The following is a 19,363-nucleotide window of genomic DNA, read 5'->3' on the forward strand; positions in this document are numbered from 1 at the left end:
AAATACCCACTGAGCAATGAGTATCAGATTCCAGATGGATATGGGGGGTCAGGGAGGAGGGGTAAGGAAGGGATGGCTGGAGGCACCAGCCAAGAGGACAGCGAGAATCTCTGGCCATCAAGAGCATCCTTTAAGGAGTGTGAGCCTGGGGAAGGTAAATAAGGTGAAGGCTGGATGGTCTCACTATGTGAGGAGACATACAAGCCAAGGTCCTGCCTTGAGACTTGACACACAGAAGCTATGCAGGAACTGGTAGTGAAATCCAGTCCTATCAACTGGGTATAATGTAAAGCCATGGGCTCAGGCTGACCCAGCTCTGTCCCTCTTGCTGTGTGACTTCAGGGGAGTAGAACAACATCTCTCTGAGCAAAGGTCTCCTGATATGTCCAATGGAAATTGGGAACATTTATCCATTCAACATTTATCCATTCATTTATCCATTCAACAGATGTGTACTGACCACCTACTACATGTTAGGCTCTCTTCTAGGAACTAGGGAGACATTGGTGAACAACAATAACAACAAAAATCCCTACCCTTGGGAGGAGTTGTTGTTGTTCTGACTCTTTGCGACCCCATGGACTGTGGGACGCCAGGCTTCCCTGTCCTTCTCTATCTCCCAGAGTTTGCTCAAACTCATGTCCATTGAGTTGGTAAATGTAGGGTAAGGGAGTTAGAGAAGACAAGGTTCGGAAAAAGAACGAGACCGGCACTTTACGGGAACAGATCACCTTTAATGAGGCGAGAAGGGGCAGCAGTCAGATTAGTGAGCTGTTGCACTAACCCAAGAAAAGAGTAAGTATATATAGGCATATACGTGGAAAGCTACTGTCTTAAGGGAGCCTGTTCTTCTCCAAGGTTGCTCGGAGTAGTTATCTCTTAAAGGGCTGGGGCAAGGAATTCTGGACATCGGCCAGAGGCTGGACTGGCTGGGAGCTGGGTGTAATCAACCTTAATGTCCTTTTTTTTTTTCTTCCTTCGGGTGAGAGAGGTCTTTGTTTTGCTTAGAATGGTGGGGAGGACCTGGAGGGGAGTTTCAGCTCCAGGCTATTTCGAGCCATGTAACTTCCCTTCAGTGATGCCATCCAACCATCTCATCCTCTGCCACCCCCTTCTCTTCCTGCCTTCAACCCTTCCCAGCATGTCAGTGAATCAGCGCATTGACTTATGCTGGGAGTCATGAATCAGTGACTCATCTCTTCGAATCATGTGGCCAAAGTATTGGAGTTTCAGCTTCAGCATCAGTCCTTCCAATGAATATTCAGGGTTGATTTCTTTGGGGACTGATTGGTTTGATCTCCTTGCAGTCCAAGGGACTCTCAAGAGTCTTGGGAGTAGAGATAATGAATAAAATAAATTAATAAGATATCTTGTATCGAGAACAAACTAGTGGTCACCAGCAGGGAGAGGGAAGAGAAGAGGGTCAAGATGGGGTAGGTGATTAAGAGATAGAAACTACTATGAATAAAATAAATTAGCAACAAGTATATATTGTACAGCATCAGGAAATACAGCCAGTATTTTGTCTCTTTTTTTTTTTTGGGGGGGGGGCTGCACTGAATCTTTGTTGTTGCTTGAACTTTTCTCTAATGACAGCAAGCAGGGGCTACTCTTCCTCATGGTTCGCAGGCTTCTCATTGCGGTGACTTCTCTTGTGACGCACAGGCTCTAGCCGCACGGACTTCAGAAGTTCCAGCGCCTGGGCTCAGGAGCGGCAGTTCAAGGGCTCTAGAGCTCAGGCTCAGTAGTGTGGCACTCGGGCTTAGTGGCCCCGAGGCATGTGGGATCTTACCAGACCAGGGATCGAACCTATGTCCCCGGCATTGGTAGGCGAATTCTTAGCCACTAGACCACCAGGGAAGTTCTGTTAAATGGAGTATAATCTATAAAAATGTTGAGTCACTATGTTGCACACTTGAAGTTTGTATAATATTGTGAACCATCTATACTTCAATAAAAAATATATCTTAGAAATGTTGTTAGATAGGCATAAGCAGAAAAAAGAAGAAAAATAAAGCAGGCAAGAGGAATCGAGTGTGCATAGTGGTGGGGCGCATGGCAATAGTAAGGAAGATCACAGAATATAGATCACACAAAACATGGTCTTGGACCACAACCAAACTACACTAGAAATCACAGAACAAGAACTGGAAAATCCACAAGTAAGTGGAAATTAAATCTCACCCACAGAGTCAAACAGAAAGTCAAAACTTGAAAATATCTTTAATTAAATAAAAGTGAAAACATACCATACAAACATGTGGGATATAACTAAAGCAGTGCTAAGGGAAAGGTAGGGAATTATACACATGTTTAAGGTGTTCCTTCTTAATTGGGGGCGTTCCCTGGCAGTCCAGTGGTTAGGACTCCAACTGCCATGGCCGAAGTTCAATCCCTGGTCAGGGAACAAAGATCCCACAAGGTGCATGGCACAGAAAAAAGGAGAAGAAGAAAGAAGTAGAAGGTGGTGACTGGGTATATCTGAAAGTTGGTAAAAGAGTAGATGTTTTTTCTTTTCTTTTTTTCCTCAAGTAACACTCATAGGAACATCTTTTTTCACCTGCATTTCTAGACATTTCTCTACATGCATTACAGAATTATCTACATATCCATTCACTAAAGTAAAACTGTTTACAACTGGATGAGCAAGGAACACTCAAAAAACATGGTTTTTGATTATTTGTTTTTGGACACACCATGTGGCATGTGGGATCTTAGTTCCCTCACCAGGGATCGAACTTGTGCCTCCCGCATTGGAAGTTTGCAGTCTTAACCACTGGTCCACCAGGAAAGTCCCCCCCCCAAATACATTTTTATACATGAGTTTTTAAATATACTTCTACAAGCAATGGGCTTCCCTGGTGGCTCAGAAGATAAAGAATCCATCTGCAATGCAGGAGACCTGGGTTTGATCCCTGTGACAGAAGATCCACTGCAGAAGGGAATGGCTACCCACTCCAGTATTCTTGCCTGGAAAATTCCATGGACAGAGGAGCCTGGTGGGCTACAGTCCATGGGGCCTCAAAGAGTCAGGCATGACGAGTGACTAACATTTTTTTTCACTTTATTTCTCCATGCAATAAAAAATGGTCAGCACATCATTTACTGATGTAACGCCCTTCTAATCTTGCTGAACAATTAGCACTCTTAGAACCACATTTTTTACATGTCTATATGTGTATTACAGTATAGCACATCCATGCCTTGAAATAATATCACTTTCATTGAGTAAGCAGTTCTTAAAAGTTCTCATTACAAGAAAATAAGAAGTGTAGCTATGTGCTGTTATGGATGGATGTTAATTAGACTTTATGCAGTGATCATTTCACAGTATATACAAATATCACATCATTATGTTTATACAAAAAACTAATATACTATCATATGTCAGTTACATGTGCATGCTCAATCGCTCATTTGTGTTGGACTCTTTAAGACCCTACGGACTATAGCCCACCAGGCTCCTCTGTCCATGGGATTATCCCAGGCAAGAATACTGGAGTGGGTTGTCATTTCCTTCTATAGGTGAGCTTCCCAAGCCAGGGATCGAATCCCTGTCTCCTGTGTCCCCAGCAATGGCGGGCAGATTCTTCACCACTTCACCACCTGGGAAGCCCATGTCAATTATATCTCAGTTTATAAAGAAGAAGAAGGGAGGAGGGGGAGGAGAAAGAGGAGGAGGAAGTGGTGAGAAGGAGGGGAAGAGAAGCTGATCAGGAAACACCTGGCAATTGAAATCCACAGAAGGAGGTGGGGGGAAGGCCCTGTAAATATGTGGAGAAAAAGCATTCAAGTCTGTGCAAAGGCCCTGAGGACAGCAAGCTTCTGGTGTCCTGCAGAAACTGGAAGTCTGAGATCCAATGTCTCCTTCTCAGTGAGACTTTATAAAACTCAAGTTCCAAGACTGCCCTTTTCCATACACTCCACTCATTATGTTTTTCCTCAACAGTTATCACCATCTTGTCACACATTAGGTGTCCAATAAGATGACTGTTGAATGAATGAGTGACCGTCCAGCCTACCAAGCCCTGACTAAAGTCAGGCCCCTCCGGACTCACTGATTTCTCCACTACCAGCCAGCCTCCTTCCACGTAGGCAACAGAATTCCAGGGCAGCTCATGCTACAACTGTTGTTGATGTTCAGTTCCTAAGTTGTGTCTGACTCTTTGCAACCCCATGGACTGTAGCACACCAGGCTCCTCTGTCCATGGGATTATCCCAGGCAAGAATACTGGAGTGGGTTGCCATTTCCTTCTATAGGTGAGCTTCCCAAGCCAGGGATTGAATCCCTGTCTCCTGTGTCCCCAGCAATGGCGGGCAGATTCTTCACCACTTCACCACCTGGGAAGCCCATGTCAATTATATCTCAGTTTATAAAGAAGAAGAAGGGAGGAGGGGGAGGAGAAAGAGGAGGAGGAAGTGGTGAGAAGGAGGGGAAGAGAAGCTGATCAGGAAACACCTGGCAATTGAAATCCACAGAAGGAGGTGGGGGGAAGGCCCTGTAAATATGTGGAGAAAAAGCATTCAAGTCTGTGCAAAGGCCCTGAGGACAGCAAGCTTCTGGTGTCCTGCAGAAACTGGAAGTCTGAGATCCAATGTCTCCTTCTCAGTGAGACTTTATAAAACTCAAGTTCCAAGACTGCCCTTTTCCATACACTCCACTCATTATGTTTTTCCTCAACAGTTATCACCATCTTGTCACACATTAGGTGTCCAATAAGATGACTGTTGAATGAATGAGTGACCGTCCAGCCTACTAAGCCCTGACTAAAGTCAGGCCCCTCCGGACTCACTGATTTCTCCACTACCAGCCAGCCTCCTTCCACGTAGGCAACAGATTTCCAGGGCAGCTCATGCTACAACTGTTGTTGATGTTCAGTTCCTAAGTTGTGTCTGACTCTTTGCAACCCCGTGGACTGTAGCACACCAGGCTCCTCTGTCCCTCCACTGTCTCCCGGAGTTTGCTCAAACCCATGCTCATTGAGTCAGTGATACCATCCAACCATCTCATCCTCCATCGCCCTCTTCTCCTCCCTCCCTCAATCTTTCCCAGAATCAGGGTCTTTTCCACTGAGTTGGCTCTTCGAATCAGGTGGCCTAAGTATTGGAGTTTCAGCTTCAGCATGAGTCCTTCCAATGAATATTCAGGGTTAATTTCCTTTAGGACTGACTGGTTTGATTTCCTTGCTGTCCAAGTTACCCTCAAGAGTCTTCTCCAGCACCACAGTTCGAAAGCATCAATTTTTCAGCGTTCAGCCTTCTATATTGTCCAATTCTCACAACCATACATGACTACTGGAAAAACAATAGCTTGGACTACACGGATTTTTGTCAACAAAGTGATGTCTCTGCATTAAATACGCTGTCTAGGTTTGTCATAGCTTTTCTTCCAAGGAGCAAGTGTCTTTTAATTTTGTGGTTGCAGTCACCATCCACAGTGATTTTGGAGCCCAAGAAAGTAAAATCTGTCACTGTTTCCACTTTTCCCCCGTCTATTTGCCATGAAGTGATGGGGAGCGATGGGACCGGATGCTCTGCCCTTATTTGGCTACAACTACAGGCGCCCATCTGGTCGGTCTTGGGCGTCTCCTCGGTGCCCGGCAGGAAGCGCTTTTCACGCACCCATCAAACTGAGGCGAGGTCTTCCCCAGGGACTGTCTAGGACACGCTGACTTATTTCGCCTCCTCCTCCGGAACTGAATTACCCAGAGCTTCCGAACTCCCATCCAGCGGACCGAGGCGAGGCTCAGACTCCACCCAGAATTTTCTCCCCATCCTTGGCCCCACCTGGGGCCTCTGAGGCCGACCTGCCCACAGTTCTAATACAGCCCTGCCTGGGGCCGAGTGGGCGGGGCGGCCGGCGCCGCCGGGGAGGAGGCAGGAGGGGCGGGGAAGCTGTGCGCTCTGATGCAGGGAACACGGGCGAGGAACACCGGAAACTCTCCTCGTCAGATGGCTGGTAGAGAAAAAATAACAGGAAGGCTGTGGGGCACGGGTGACTGAGGCCCGGCCCCTCCCTCACCCCTTAATACCGCAGTCACTCTAATATGGTCCCCCCCAGGTCTCCAACTCTGCGTCTAGACAGACCGGGCTGAAACATTGAGTCCCGGGCCTGCAGGACAGAATGGTCCAGAGTCACCGCCCCCCGCCCCCCACCTCCCCCAACGCCTCACTTGGACCTCCTCATTCTCTAGTGAGACGACTGGTCGTGGGACCCCCCACCTCTGGGGGCCCTTTTAGTTAGAGAAGTGAAGTGTCTTAGAATGGTCCAGAGTCACCGCCCCCCGCCCCCCACCTCCCCCAACGCCTCACTTGGACCTCCTCATTCTCTAGTGAGACGACTGGTCGTGGGACCCCCCACCTCTGGGGGCCCTTTTAGTTAGAGAAGTGAAGTGTCTCAGTCGTGTCCGACTCTTTGCGACTCCATGGACTGTAGCCTACCAGGCTCCTCCGTCCATGGGATTCTCCAGGCAAGAGTACTGGAGTGGGTTGCCATTTCCTTCTCCAGGGGATCTTCCCGATTCAGGGATCAAACCCGGGTCTCCCGCATTGCGGGCAGACGCTTTAACCTCTGAGCCACCAGGGAAGCCTGGTGGCTTAGTTAGAGAGTGAGCGCCAAATTAAAATAATAAGAGGGATAGAACTTCCCTGGAGGTCCAGTGGTTAAGACTCCGCACTTCCAACGCGGGGAGGCGGGGAGTGCGCTTAGAACAACAACAACAACAAAAGTTTTAAATAGAAAAAGTTAATAAACACTTTGATAGATAATAGTAGTGAGCGTGTTTGGGGCACATCCTAGGTGCCTAACAGGAAACTTGCCACACGGCCATCAAACTGACTCCTCCCTACCACCCTGTTCATGTATTCCTGTGTTGGTTTTGACAACTACTTACTAAGCACCTACTGTGTGTCTGTTCCATTCCTGTGTTCCAGTAATATAGCAGTGAACAAATCAGATGAAATTCCCTGCCCCTCAGAGCCGATATTCAAGAGAAGAGACCAACAGGAAATGAGATAAGTCAAATGGATCTCAGGTTAGAGGGTGCTAAGTGCTAACAAGGAGAATAATCATGAAGTGAGGAGGAGCTGTTTAGTAGGGACCCATTTTTCAGGTGAGTAAACTGCATCTTTCAAAGGGAAGTCACTTCCCAAGATCACACAGGGAGAGTGAGCTGGGCACGTGATTTGCCCCTCTGGGTCTCCTTCCTGCTCTGGCCGCTGAATGAGCAGAGAAAGGGAGTCAGAGGAGACACATGGAACCAGACGGCCTGGTACAGCTGTGGAGGCTGTGCACTGCACAACTCCAGGAGTGCCATTCACGAAGACCGGAGTGGGAATGCTGCCCCCTGGCGTCAGGAAGTGCACGGAATCACAAATCTATGCCATGTTCTGGAGACAGGGCACAGGTGGCCCTGGAAAGGACGTCTCAGTCACCCACTGGACTGTCCTCTATAGCTTGTGTTACTGTACTAGGCTTGTCTGCCTGACACACAGCAAGCCAAGCCTGAAACACCAAGATTTGTAGCAGAGAAAGGGTTTACTCACAAGGCAGCCAAGCAAGGAGAAGGGGGAGCAAATCTCAAACCCACCTCCCTGAAGGTGAGGGGCTCAGGATATTTATAAGAAACAGCTGAGGCTTGGGGAGCGAGGGAAAAGTGATCTGAGATTTTTTTCATATTTATTTATTTATTTGGTTGCACTTGGTCTTAGTTGAGGCCATGTGAATCCTTACTTGTGGCATGTGGGATCTAGTTGCTTGACCAGAGATGGAGCCCAGGCCCCCTGCATTGGGAGCACAGACTCTTAGCCACTGGACCACCAGGGAAGTCCCTGGAGCCAAAGAATTAAATTAAATTAATCCAAGACAATCTCATCTCAAGATCCTTAATTACATTTGCAAAGGAATGTTTTCCAAATAGGATCACATTCACAGGTTTCCAAGATTAGGGTATGGACATACCTTTTGGGGGACCATGATTCAACCTGCTGAAGGTCGTATTTAAAGCTCCACATGGGACTGAGTGTGCATGGAGACAGACGCCATCCAGCCCCACTCTGATCTTCTTGTTCACCTCTGTGTCCTCAAGGTCTGATGCAGCTGTTCATAAAAGAAAGATGTAGTAGTAATAAGTAACACTTATCTAATGCTTTGCCAAGAACTGGGCTTCCCTCACGGCTCAATGGTAAAGAATCTGCCTGCCAATGCAGGAGACATAGGTTTGATCCCTGGGAGGGGAAGATCCCCTGGAGAAGGAAAGGCAACCCACTCCAGTATTCTTGCCTGGGAAATCCCATGGACAGAGGAGCCTGGCAGGCTACAGTCCGCAAGATTGAAAAAGAGTCGGACACAACTGAGTGACTAAACAACATGCCAAGAACTGCTGTAAGTACTTCACATAATTAACACATTTAATGTTGCAACATAAAAATTTAATATTTCATCTTACAAAAAAGCTAAATAAACTCACCCAGGCCACACAACTAGCATTCTAATCCAGGACACCTGTTCTCTCAAATAGAGGAAAGCCCCTTGGCCCAAGTGGAGGGATCTGGCTTGCGTTACAGAACCACACATATTACAAACACAAAGTAAACTTACTGAAGGATGCCTGATGCTGCTGTCACCTGAGATCTTGCAAAGGAACCTGCATAGAACAACCATAACTCTAAACATGATATCTATGGGAATTCCCTGATGGTCCAGTAGTTAAGACTCTGTGCTTCCACTGCATGGGACACAGGTTTGATCCCTGATCAGGGAACTAAGACCCTGCATGCCTCGGTGTGGCCAAAAAACAAAACAAACAAATTAAAAACACATGACGTGTCTTGGTATCAATGTCACTCAGGCCCCAGGAGGGCCCTCCTGGGTGTGAGTGTGGTTCTGCATCTGCCAATGCTGGAAACAGGCTGCTTAGGAATGTGAGGAGGATTTAGGCACTAGACAAGTTTAGGTGTTAAGTTTCCCTGATGGCTTAGTTGGTAGAGAATCTGCCTGCAATGCAAGAGCCGTGGGTTCGATCCCCAGGTCAGGAAGATCCCCTGGTGAAGGAAATGGCAACCCACTCTAGTATTCTTGCCTGGAGAATCCCAGGACCAGAGGCACCTGGTGGGTTACAGTCCATGGGGTCGCAAGAGTCAGATATGACTTAGCAACTAAACCTACGAACCAAGTTTAGGTAAAAGAAAAGACAAATAATTGTGTCTCCATGTTCTAAGGCTGCCATAACAGGGTACCACAAAGCAGGTGACTTAAAACAAGAAAAAATTATAGTCTCACAGTTCTGGAGGCTGAAAGTCCAAAACAAGGTGTGAGCAGGGCCGTGCTCACCCCCAAGGCTCTGGGGGAAGAGCCTTCCTGGCGTGGGATCCTTGGTGTTCCTAGGCTTGTAGATGCATCTCTCCAGCCTCTGCCTCCAGCATCACGTGATGTTCTGGGTGTATGTCTGCTTCCACATTTCACTCTCAGGGCTTCCCTGGTGGCTCAGTAGTAAAGAATCCCCGTGTCAAGCAGGAGACGTGGGTTCCATCCCTGGTCCAGGAAGATCCCACGTGCTGAGGAACAACGAAGCCCATATGCCACAACTACTGAACCTGTGCTCTAGAGGTTTAGAGCTGCAACTATTGAAGCCCGCGCCCCCTACTGCCTGTGCTCTGCAACAAGAGAAGCCACTGCAATGAGAAGCCGGAGCACCACAACCGCTGCGACTCGAGAAAAAGCCCACAGCAAGGAAGACCCTGCACAGCCAGAAATAATACACAAAATTACAATTTAAAACATTTCCCTCTTATAAGAAGGGCAACAGTCATTAGATTAGGACCCACCCAAGTCTGCCATGACCACATCTTAACTTGATTACATCTGCAAAACCCTGTTTTCAAGTAAGATCACATTCGCAGCTTCTTCGTGGTTAAGACTTCAAGTTATATTTGGCAGGAGGTGGGGGATCAGAGGGTGGAAGATAGTTCGACCCACAGCACCTTGTCAAATGAAATCTAATCTTGCACAGCCAAGTATCATTTCCCAACACTGACAAGCATCCAGTGAAAATTTTTTCCTTTGTGTTCCAATCCTGTGCTGAGATTCCAGAGATAGTAACAAATTAACACATCATTTGCATTTGTTACAGCTGCACATGGAGGCAGCATTTGGCCCAGAAGTATTAAGCAATATATATGTGTGTGTGTGTATATATATATAATATATATACAAAAAATACATGTGTATATTTAAAATACTTTTAAATATGCACATATAGAAGTGCTAACCTAACAGATGTGAAATGTAATACCAATTCTTTACAGTGGCAAGTAGAGAAATACTAGAATCACAACTTGCTTCATTTTTACAAAGTATTCAGTAGGATTTATTTAAAAGCTCAGTTTAATAGGAACTTCCCTGATGGTCCAGTGGCTAAGATTCTGTGTTCCCAATGCAGGGGCCCTGGGTTTGTTTCCTGGTCAGGGAACTAGATCCCACATGCTGCAATTAGGACCTGGCACAGCCAAATAAATAAAAGTATTTAAAAAAAAAAAAAAACTCAGTTTATAAATAGTGTATTGATAAATAACTTTTATTTGCTTATTTAAATTAAAATATTTAATTTTATTTAAACCTTTTATATTCACTATTATATCATCAGCAACTGTGCAAGCGCTTATGAAAACTTTGAATGTTTTAGAATAAAGCTTTTTAAAATTATGATATAAAATATATTTTTCCTTCGTACTCTAGCTTCAGTAGACCAGTGGAGCCCAGGGAGGGTGAGAGGAGATCCCAGGCTCCTGTCGTCCACCCTTCCCGAGCCAAGATATATTTTCCGAGGCAGGGAGGCTCCCTCTGGCGGTAGCCAGAGTAGAGGGTACGCGCCTTGCTGTCCTCTCCTGGCCGCTAGGCGGCGCCAGAGTTACGTGAACCCCTCTGGAGTCATTCATCTCTATTATCCCTGCGGCGGCGCATGCAACCCGGAAGCCGTAGCTGGCCTAGGGGGAATGCTTCCGGGTAGGAATTAGGTGACCCCGGCTGCCGCTGGAACCTGCGGTGACAGCAGCCATGGGGGCTCACCTGGCCCGGAGATACCTGGGCGATGCATCGGTAGAGCCCGATCCCCTGCGGATGCCCACTTTCCCGCCCGACTACGGCTTCCCCGAGCGCAAGGAACGCGGTGAGGCCCAGTGCGCAGGAGCGGCCGGCGGGAGTGGGGCACGGGTGCGGGAACCCCTGAACCTCGGAGTCTCCACTGCTGGGCTCGAGCAGCGTGCGCTGTGTCTGGGTTCAGCCCTGACTTCGGCCCGGAGGAATTCAGAGGACGTTCGTGACCTTGCCGGAGTGTGGAGGCATTGCAAGCAGAGGGGGCTTTTTGTTTGAACAAAAAGCCTAGGGGGCAAGAGAGCCGAGATGCGGGGCTAATGAGGCGATCGAACCTGGGCTTAGTCCTGGAGTGAGTGGGGAGCCATGGGAGAGTTTAACACGGAAGAGATGTGCTCACTGTACCTCTGGGTAGATGTCACTGCTCTTTTTAGGTATGCCCGGGAAAACAGAAGAGGGGTGGGGGTCGAGCGGCGGGGGGACTCACGTCGCACAAGCTGTCCTGCAGTTTGCTTTTTTTAATGAGTTAATATCACAGACATATCGAGCGTCAATCCTGGACCAAGCCAGTTTGGGCACAGAAGACACAGCAGGCACTGACTAAAGAGAACTCACTGTCCTGTAGGGGAGACCGTGGAACCTGGGGGGTCTTCATGATGGTGCCTGGGAGTATCATGGCGGGCTTCCAGTGGGGGGAGCTATAACTGGAAGCTAGACGTGAAGGGGTTGCAAAAGAGCTGACCACACCGAAACTAAGGAGAGGGGCTCTCCCCTTAGTGCTTCGTGCTTCTAAGCTGAGGAGCCATGCGACCAGATTTGTTTTGTCAAAAGGTCACGTTGTTGGCTGCCTGGTGGGCGATGATGACTTGGAGACAGGGAGACCCCTAAGGGAACGTGCGTGGTGCAGAGAAGTTGGGATTTAGGACAACGTTGAAGGGTGCACTCCTCTCGATTCCTGGTAGTCCGTTCAGCCCCACCAGAACCTGTAGTCCATCAGTACGCCCACCTCCATGTCAGTCTTTCCCACTGCTCCATACACCCTTCTTTCCCTTAATGTTTTGCAGACACCCAGAGCCACCCCCACTCTGCTCTCTCTGGCTTAACAAGAGCCCTGGTTAAGGCCAGCTCTCCTCCTTGGCTCCTGTCCCTGTGCAGCTGAACATCATGGGAGAAACACACTCAGCCTCCCTGACTGGTCTCCTGATTGCTCCCCCACTTGTTCCCTAATGCTACTGGTTTTCTTGTCACATTCCCTGGCCTCTGTTCTCTCTTGCTCCCCCCTCGACCACAATGTCAGGCCATCTCTCTCAGACTCCAGCATCTCCTTTCAGCTTGTCACTTGGCATCCTCTTAAGAAAACAGATGCAGGGACTTCTCTGACATGCCATCAGTTAAGACTCTGCACTTCTAATGCAGGGAACGAAGGTTCAGTCCCTGGTTGGGGAGCTAAAAATTTTAAGAAAACAGATGCAGCCAAAACTCTCTTGGGCTCCCTTCATCCCTGCTTCCTGCTGGACTCCACCTTCTCTCCCGTTACTCAATCTGCCCCAGCTTCAGCTAAACCTCTGCTCCAGTTGAACTCTCTGATGCCCTTCATCCCATCCTCTCACCCACCCAAGCACTGTCCCAACCAGTCTCTCCTCGTTGGACATTGGTTTTCCCATCAGCATGCAAATACACTGTTATTTCTGCTGTTTTTAAAATACTCTCCTGCCCCGCCTCCCCATCCAGCTGTCTCCCCCCACTTCACTGACCGGGCTGTGGTCAGGCTTCCTCCCCACCACCACTCTGCTGTATTGCCAAACCCCATTGTCAGATTCTTAGTTTTAACTCCATTACAGCGGCAGCAGACACAGCCCTTCCTGGGGGCTCTCTTCACATGGTTCCAAGACCCAACAACTCCCTCCCAACTCCCTGCCTTGTAAATGCCCAGTGTAAATCCACACTGCCTTCTGTCTCCACTCACTCTCACCCCTCCCTGGGGGTCTCTGCTCATCCCCTGGTTTCAAAGGGCTTTTGTGAGGGCTGGAGTTTTTGCTTTGTTTTTAATTGGAGGATAATTGCTTTACAGTGTTGGTTTCTGCTGTACAACGTGAATCAGCCATAAGCGTACATATGTCCAGGCTACCCAGGTGGCACTGGTGGTAAAGAACCTGCCTGCCGACGCAGGAGACATGAGAAATGGGTTATTCCCAATCCCTGGGAAGATCCCCTGGAAGAGGGCATGGCAGCCGACTCGGGTATTCTTGTGTGGAGAATCCCACGGAGAGAGTCGTCCTTGGGGTCACAGTCAGGCACAGCTGAGCACGCATGCCCACGTGCAGTACTGAGCATTGCCAAGCATCTTACAGCATTTCTACCTGTTTGTTCAGTGTCTCCCTCCCAGAGCAGGATCCATTCTTGCATAGCATGTTCCCCTGTGGGTCCGCAGCACCTAGCACCGTGGGTGCCCCAGAAATTCTGGCTGCTGACCGATTATGCCAAAGCATCCGGTATGAGTGCCAGCACACTGACATGGGAGCCACCCAGGGCTGCAGGTGGACACGAGGCCTGGGGCTCAGACGAGTTGAGGGTGGAGGGCCCAAGATGGGGTCTAGGTTACAGATTGGAGACCAAAGCCATGAATTAGAATGAGCAGGGAGCTCTTAGCAGGAACCACCAGAAGCCATCGCTTCAGGTTTGGGCATAAAATGTATGGACAGCCATAGAGATGGGAGGAAACCTGGGGAGAATATGGTGGAGATGAGGGCCACGGGAAAAGAATGTTCGAGAAAGAAGCAAGAGGCTGAGGAAGCACGGTGCCCTGGGGTCCCGAGTGGCTCTGGAAAGAGCCAGCGTGTGGGCATTGCTGGGGTAGAGTGTGGACGCTGGTGGGTTGCAGACTCTGGGCCAGAGTGAAACAGAAACTCGGCTGGGAAGCAGAGGGGAGAGGAGCCAGTGGAAGTGGATTGCAGGTAAGCAGTGGACACTTTGTGATGCTACTTGTGAGGACCTTCTGAGACAAGAAAGATGCTGGTGTAAGCTGGGAGAGTGGTTCCCTTGATGCAGGAAGGCTGGTCCTGAGCGCCCCCTGCCAGAGGGCTCGGAGCTCAGGATCACCCACACAGCGGGCACAGGCGGGGGTATGCGCCTACTGTTTCTTAGGGCCCAAACCAGCCCCAGTTGAATGAAGGTTTATTTCAGCCGGGTCAGGTTTTCCGGGTGGGTGGGGCAGCAGGACCTGAGGATTATTAGTTCAGCTCTCCAAGAGGCGGGCACTTAAGCACTTCGGAGCCAAGTCTATGCAGTAGGGGAAGAAGCTGAGGCTCTGAGAAGTTACAGCTCCAACAAGGGCAGAGCTGGGATTCAAGTCCCACAGGCAGCCTGCCCGCCCCGCTCCCCACACACACCGGGTTGTGCCCAGCAGAGGGGAGTGCAGGCTTTGCTGGTAGGACTGTCTGCAGAGTGACCCTGGGGGTGGAGCAGCAAGAATCTCATGTGGGTGTTGAGGGCAGGAGAGGGACTCTGCCCTTGTTGCTTTTGTGCACATCAGAAGGATCCTCCCACCCTGGCTGAGCCTCCCTGGTTCCCCCTCCACCCGCAGAGATGGTGGCCACTCAGCAGGAGATGAATGACGCCCAGCTAGTGCTCCAGCAACGCGACTACTGCGCCCACTACCTCATCCGGTTTCTCAAGTGCAAGCGCGACAACTTCCCCAACTTCCTGGCCTGCAAACACGAGCGGCACGACTGGGACTACTGCGAGCACCTCGAGTGAGCCCCAGCCCGCCCCACACCCCCACCCGTCGGGGCCCTGGGCCCACGACTCCGGAGGCAGAGGACCATGAGCTCACACTGAGTTTCTAGCCAGGCCCCCCTTAGTAGAAAGAGGAGGCCGAGGGGCTGTTGGGTGGGCGGGCCTGGAGGAGTGGCCCAGCCCGGTTCCAGGTGGGAGCCCAGTCCTTGCTCTTGGCTCAGTGGTCTCAAGGTAGGGGGCGAACCCCAGACCTAAACCGCAGGCACACGGGTCTTCCCTACTTGGGGAGAGCCCCCCCCACCCCCCTCCCCAGGCCCATCAGCTCCCGGACCACAGGATGGTTGTCCTGACACTCCTCCTTGTGCTCTGCCTGCAGCTATGTGAAGCGCATGAAGGAGTTTGAGCGGGAGCGGCGGCTGCTCCAGCGGAAGAAGAGACGGGAGCAGAGGGAGGCGGACATGGCCCAAGGCCTGGGGCCCGGCGAGGTGGCCCCCGAGGTGGCCCTGTAGCAAACCTGCCCACCATTCTGTGGACCAGTAAAGAAATAAAAGCCTCCAGGCCCCTCGGCCCAAGTTCGCCTGCCTGTGGTGTGCTGGTCCCTGAACCAACCCCCCAAAGAAACACGGCCGAGTCCGAGTCCAGCCGGGCAGGCAGCTTTTATTCCAGACCCTGGAGAGCAGTGGTCCCCACTCTTCCTCCAGGAGTGGGGGGGAGGGACGGGAGCCGGACCTGGCTGGGCCCAGGTGTAGGGAGCCGCTGTTCAGAGCAGGAAGGGGATAATGGGCATGCGCAGGGGCGGGTAGTCCCGGAACTCCTTCAGGTAGCTGCGGTGCTTGCCTTTAGCCCAGATGGTCATCTGGGTGAAGCCCACCAGGGAGAAGAGGGCCACTGTGGGGTGGAACCGGGGAGTCAGGAAGAGCGGGCTGCACACGGAAGGGACCAGGGGGACCCCAGGGAAGGACGGGGCCAGGGGCTCACCTGGGAGACACTGGGTCATGATGGCAAAGCCAATCCAGGACCCCACCTGTGGGCAGAACGGCCAGGTGAGGGCAGGCAGGGGTGTTCTGTTGCCTCGCCCACCCTCGGGGCCAGTGGGGATGGCAACCGACCTCCAGTGCTAGAGCAGCCAGCAGTGAAGTGGGGGCTGCACGGTGAAGCTGCCCAGCCTGACAACCACCCACCCTAGGCCCCAAAAGGCCACAGTCTCCCTCGCCAAATGTTCAAGTTCAAACTGCAAAAGCAGCTACAGAGCCAGGCAGCGCACCCCCCACCAAAGCTAGCCCTCCCCAGGGGACCCCAAGCCCAGCGCAGACCCTCACCTCATAGGTGTAGTTGGGGCAGGACACCAGCAGGAAGAGCCAGGTGAAGGGGTTCCTGGTCGGGTACGGGATCTTCCTGGTCTTAGACCCTGGGAAGGCAACGCAGGATCAATGAGCCCCCGAGGGCCTGCTCCGGGGGCCACACCCCTGCCCGCGCCGGCCACTCACCAGCCGGCCGAAGGTCCCGAAGAGCCATGTGGATGGAGAAGTTGCCGAGCTGGCAGATCTGAGAGAGAGACCGGGTCAGCTCAGAGCACCCCCCACCCTGCCCCCCTGCCCCACAACCCCCCCCAACCCCCGCTGTCCATCCTGGCTTACTTACCACAAAGATGGCGAGCGCCAGTTTAACCTGCTGAGCTCCGTAAGCTGAAGAGGAAGCCCAGAGGAGAGACCCGTGAGGGGAGAGCCTGGGGCGGGGGCGGGGGGGGCGGGGGGGGGCGGGGGGGGGCGGGGTTCACAGGGGGAGCAGGGTCCCCGGCCACTTACTGGGGGGTGTGTAGAGAGGGTGGTTGATGTAATAGGCCATCCACGCAGCGAAGCCCCAGTAGTAGGTGCAGTTCTGAAAAAGTGGGGTGGGATGGAGGCCCCGTGGAGGGCAGGACCCAGGCGAGGGGCACCAGGGAGGGCGGGGCGGAAGGGCCTGGGCCGATGTGCAGCTGGGGGCTCACCTTGAAGATGTTTCGCAAGGGCATGGTGCCGTGGGAGAAGCGGTGCACGAAGAGCGTCTCCAGCAGGCGCTTGATGTAGTGGAATGAGTGGCAGATGCAGGCGAGGCTGGGGGCGGGGAGCCAGCTCAGCGCGGGCGGGTCCGGCGGGCCCCCCACCCCACACCTCCTCCCAGCCGGCCCCACTCACTGCACCACCGTGTGCCGACTGGACGTGAAGTCGTATTTGTGGCCGTAGATGAAGGGCACCCGGAAGTAGAAGAGCAGGTAGATAAAGAGGGGCCCGGCATACTCTGTCAGGAAGACCTGGGGAGGGGAGGGCGAGTCACCCGCGGGGCACCGGGAGGCGAGACTGCAGGGGAGGAGGGCTCGGCACTCACCGTCACCCAGCTGATCTGGGCCCCCAGGTCCCGGAAGTAGAGTGTGGCCGTGGTGCCCACGGGCAGCTTCTGCAGGACATCCTCATCCTTCAGGGACTTGCCCTCTGAGGAGAGTTGGGCCAGGGCTCAGGGGCTGCTGGGCCTTCGCCCACAGCCACCCTGGAGCCCGGGGGCAGCCCAGCAGACAGCTGTACTCACTGGGGTCCAGGCGGAGGGACTGGCGGGCGGGGTACCACTGTGGGTCTGTAGGGAGAGTGGGGTGTCATGGCACACGGCCTGGTGGGCTCCTCTGGGCCCCGGTGTGGCTCCGGGACACGGACCGGAAGCACAGGAAGAGCGGGATGTTGTCCTTCCGGAAGCCCTGCAAGGGCGTTCCTGCGGGTGGCCACAGGGGGGCGGCGGCCCCAGGCCAACCCCGAGAGGCTTGGGCCACACCAGGGGCATCTCTGCAGGGCCTTGAGGGAGAGGCAGGCAGGATGGGGTCCCACCTGGAGGCCCCTGCCCAGAGGGGTCACAGGGGGCCGTGTGTCTGGGCCCTGGACTTACGGGTCTTGGTGAAAAGGTTCTTGATCTCGGCAATGGTGGCTTGGGGCTCCACCTGGGGGAAGCACAGGCCGGAGACAAGTCAGCTGTGGCAGGGAGTTTGGAGGGCCAGGGGCCCAGGATCTCTCTTGGTGAGGTGGGATGGACTGGGGTCCTAGGCAACTGCTATGGGAGGGGGAGGGTTGGAGACCAGGCCCCCCAACCCATCCAGCAGACACCACAGCCATGGGCCGGAAGGCCATTTTAACCAGGCAGCTAGGACGCCTCTGGACCAGCTGGGGGATGGTGTGAGCATGGAAGCCAAGCCTGCTTTGCCCCTCCTCTCCACCCCACCCACAGCTCCTCCCAGAGTGAAGGCCCTCAGTCTGTTCCAGCCCTCCCTGGGATGGGACCACCCCTCTCCCCTGGCCTGGCCTCAGAAGGGGGCAGGTCTCAGGACCCCACCTCCTTCCCAGGCCCCAGAGCCCTGCAGGGTCCACTGAAGCTGCGCGGCCTCCTCATGCACCATGAGGCCAGCTCCAGACCACACCCAGGGAACAGGGCGCTCTGCCCCAAGGGGCCAGGCGGCAGGGGCAGGCCCAGGCACAGGGACACACCCGTCCTGCACACCCTGAAGGGCAGGGGGTGGGTGTCAGGACACAGGTGGAGGGGCATATCCATCTCCCCAGGGGCCAAGAGCTCAGGAAAGGAGGGGTCCCAGGCCCAGCACCCTCGGGCCCACGAAGCTGGCACCACGGCCGGTCCTACCTTGTCCAGGAAGCACAGCTTCTCCCGGGTCTTGGCATCCAGAATCTCCACCTCAAAGAAGAGAACGGCCTTTTTAGGTTTCTTGGTCGCTTTGGGGGGCGCAGGCCGGGGGAGGCCGTTGAGGCCAAAGACGGGGCCGAGGCCTTGGCTGCTGTCCCGGGCCGCCAGGCTCACACTCAGGTCCATGCTGCCCCGCTCTGCCCACAGCAGCCAGAGTCCCCAGCTGCCGGCCGTCAGCCCCCACCACAGACCTCCCCACGCGAGGCGCTCTGGGCCGGGCCAGTGCGATCAAATTCTGCCGCGGTGCTGGAAGGAAGCCCGTGCCTGCCCTGGCACTGCCAGCTTCTGTGCAGATGTAACCTGAGTGGCCCAGCAGCCACGGCCCAGCTAAATATAAAACTGCCCCACACGGAATCCCCCAGGAGCCACGCCGCAGACCTCCTGGGGAGGGGGGACCTGGGAGCAGCCCCCCCCAGGCCTGGGGGGCTCCAACTGTAAGACTTTCCAGTGGACATGGACCCCCAACAGCACGGTGGGGAGATGCTGAGGATGGGCACCGAGGCGGGTCCCAGCCCAGTGCAGAGCAAGGGCCAGTCCACCAGGAGGAGGGGGAGAGGTCAGCGGGCAGCCCAGGGCCCAGCACAGCCCTCAGCGCTCCCTGGGCTTGGAGAAATCCCAGCTATTCTGAGAATCCGTGAGATAGATCATCTATTTCCCCTTCTGAGCTGCAAGGGACACTATGGATTAGTTTCCTCGTGCATTCATGTTCCCAGGGAAGGTGACAGATTCCAGGGTTCCCGGTGCAGAGAGCCTTGCTCTAAGTGTGGAAAGGGTCTGGAAATGCAGAAGCTTCCAGCAAGCACCCCCAGCCAATACTGAGACCTT

General features: G+C 53.0%; 2 protein-coding genes across 3 annotated transcripts in view; one reads left to right on the top strand and one right to left on the bottom strand.

Annotated features, from left to right (window-relative positions):
* Positions 1–10,968: 10,968 nt before the first annotated feature.
* NDUFB7 (NADH:ubiquinone oxidoreductase subunit B7) lies at positions 10,969–15,396 on the top strand. The gene is made up of 3 exons (XM_055542936.1): positions 10,969–11,165; positions 14,673–14,841; positions 15,201–15,396. Exons 1-3 carry the CDS (start codon positions 11,054–11,056, stop codon positions 15,331–15,333), a joined length of 414 nt encoding a protein of 137 aa, XP_055398911.1. The 5' UTR covers positions 10,969–11,053; the 3' UTR covers positions 15,334–15,396.
* A 59-nt stretch (positions 15,397–15,455) lies between these two features.
* The window catches only part of TECR (trans-2,3-enoyl-CoA reductase), a 28,259-nt gene continuing 24,351 nt past the window's right edge, over positions 15,456–19,363 (bottom strand). Inside the window, exons 2-13 of one of the 2 annotated variants that reach the window (XM_055542854.1) lie at positions 18,479–18,529; positions 17,735–17,786; positions 17,387–17,431; positions 17,189–17,292; positions 16,999–17,114; positions 16,812–16,917; positions 16,630–16,702; positions 16,466–16,509; positions 16,312–16,369; positions 16,144–16,232; positions 15,803–15,848; positions 15,456–15,712 (exon numbers count right to left, since the gene is read on the bottom strand). In XM_055542854.1, the coding sequence (XP_055398829.1) occupies positions 15,585–15,712; positions 15,803–15,848; positions 16,144–16,232; positions 16,312–16,369; positions 16,466–16,509; positions 16,630–16,702; positions 16,812–16,917; positions 16,999–17,114; positions 17,189–17,292; positions 17,387–17,431; positions 17,735–17,786; positions 18,479–18,529 (912 nt within the window). In that variant the 3' untranslated portion in view covers positions 15,456–15,584. Of the gene's footprint in view, positions 15,713–15,802; positions 15,849–16,143; positions 16,233–16,311; positions 16,370–16,465; positions 16,510–16,629; positions 16,703–16,811; positions 16,918–16,998; positions 17,115–17,188; positions 17,293–17,386; positions 17,432–17,734; positions 17,787–18,478; positions 18,749–19,363 lie in introns of those variants that run through there. The other variant, XM_055542851.1, reaches the window with a different exon arrangement.

Source organism: Bubalus kerabau, chromosome 1, assembly GCF_029407905.1.
Source record: "Bubalus kerabau isolate K-KA32 ecotype Philippines breed swamp buffalo chromosome 1, PCC_UOA_SB_1v2, whole genome shotgun sequence".
In the NCBI taxonomy this organism is placed as follows: Eukaryota; Metazoa; Chordata; class Mammalia; order Artiodactyla; family Bovidae; genus Bubalus; species Bubalus kerabau.

Bases quoted from the DNA above. Each gene is read 5' to 3' on its own strand.
- NDUFB7 (XM_055542936.1), top strand. From the start codon at position 11,054: ATGGGGGCTCACCTGGCCCGGAGATACCTGGGCGATGCATCGGTAGAG. The intron at 11,166-14,672 runs GTGAGGCCCAGT...CTCCACCCGCAG, and splicing joins CCCCGAGCGCAAGGAACGCG to AGATGGTGGCCACTCAGCAG. The intron at 14,842-15,200 runs GTGAGCCCCAGC...CTCTGCCTGCAG, and splicing joins GACTACTGCGAGCACCTCGA to CTATGTGAAGCGCATGAAGG.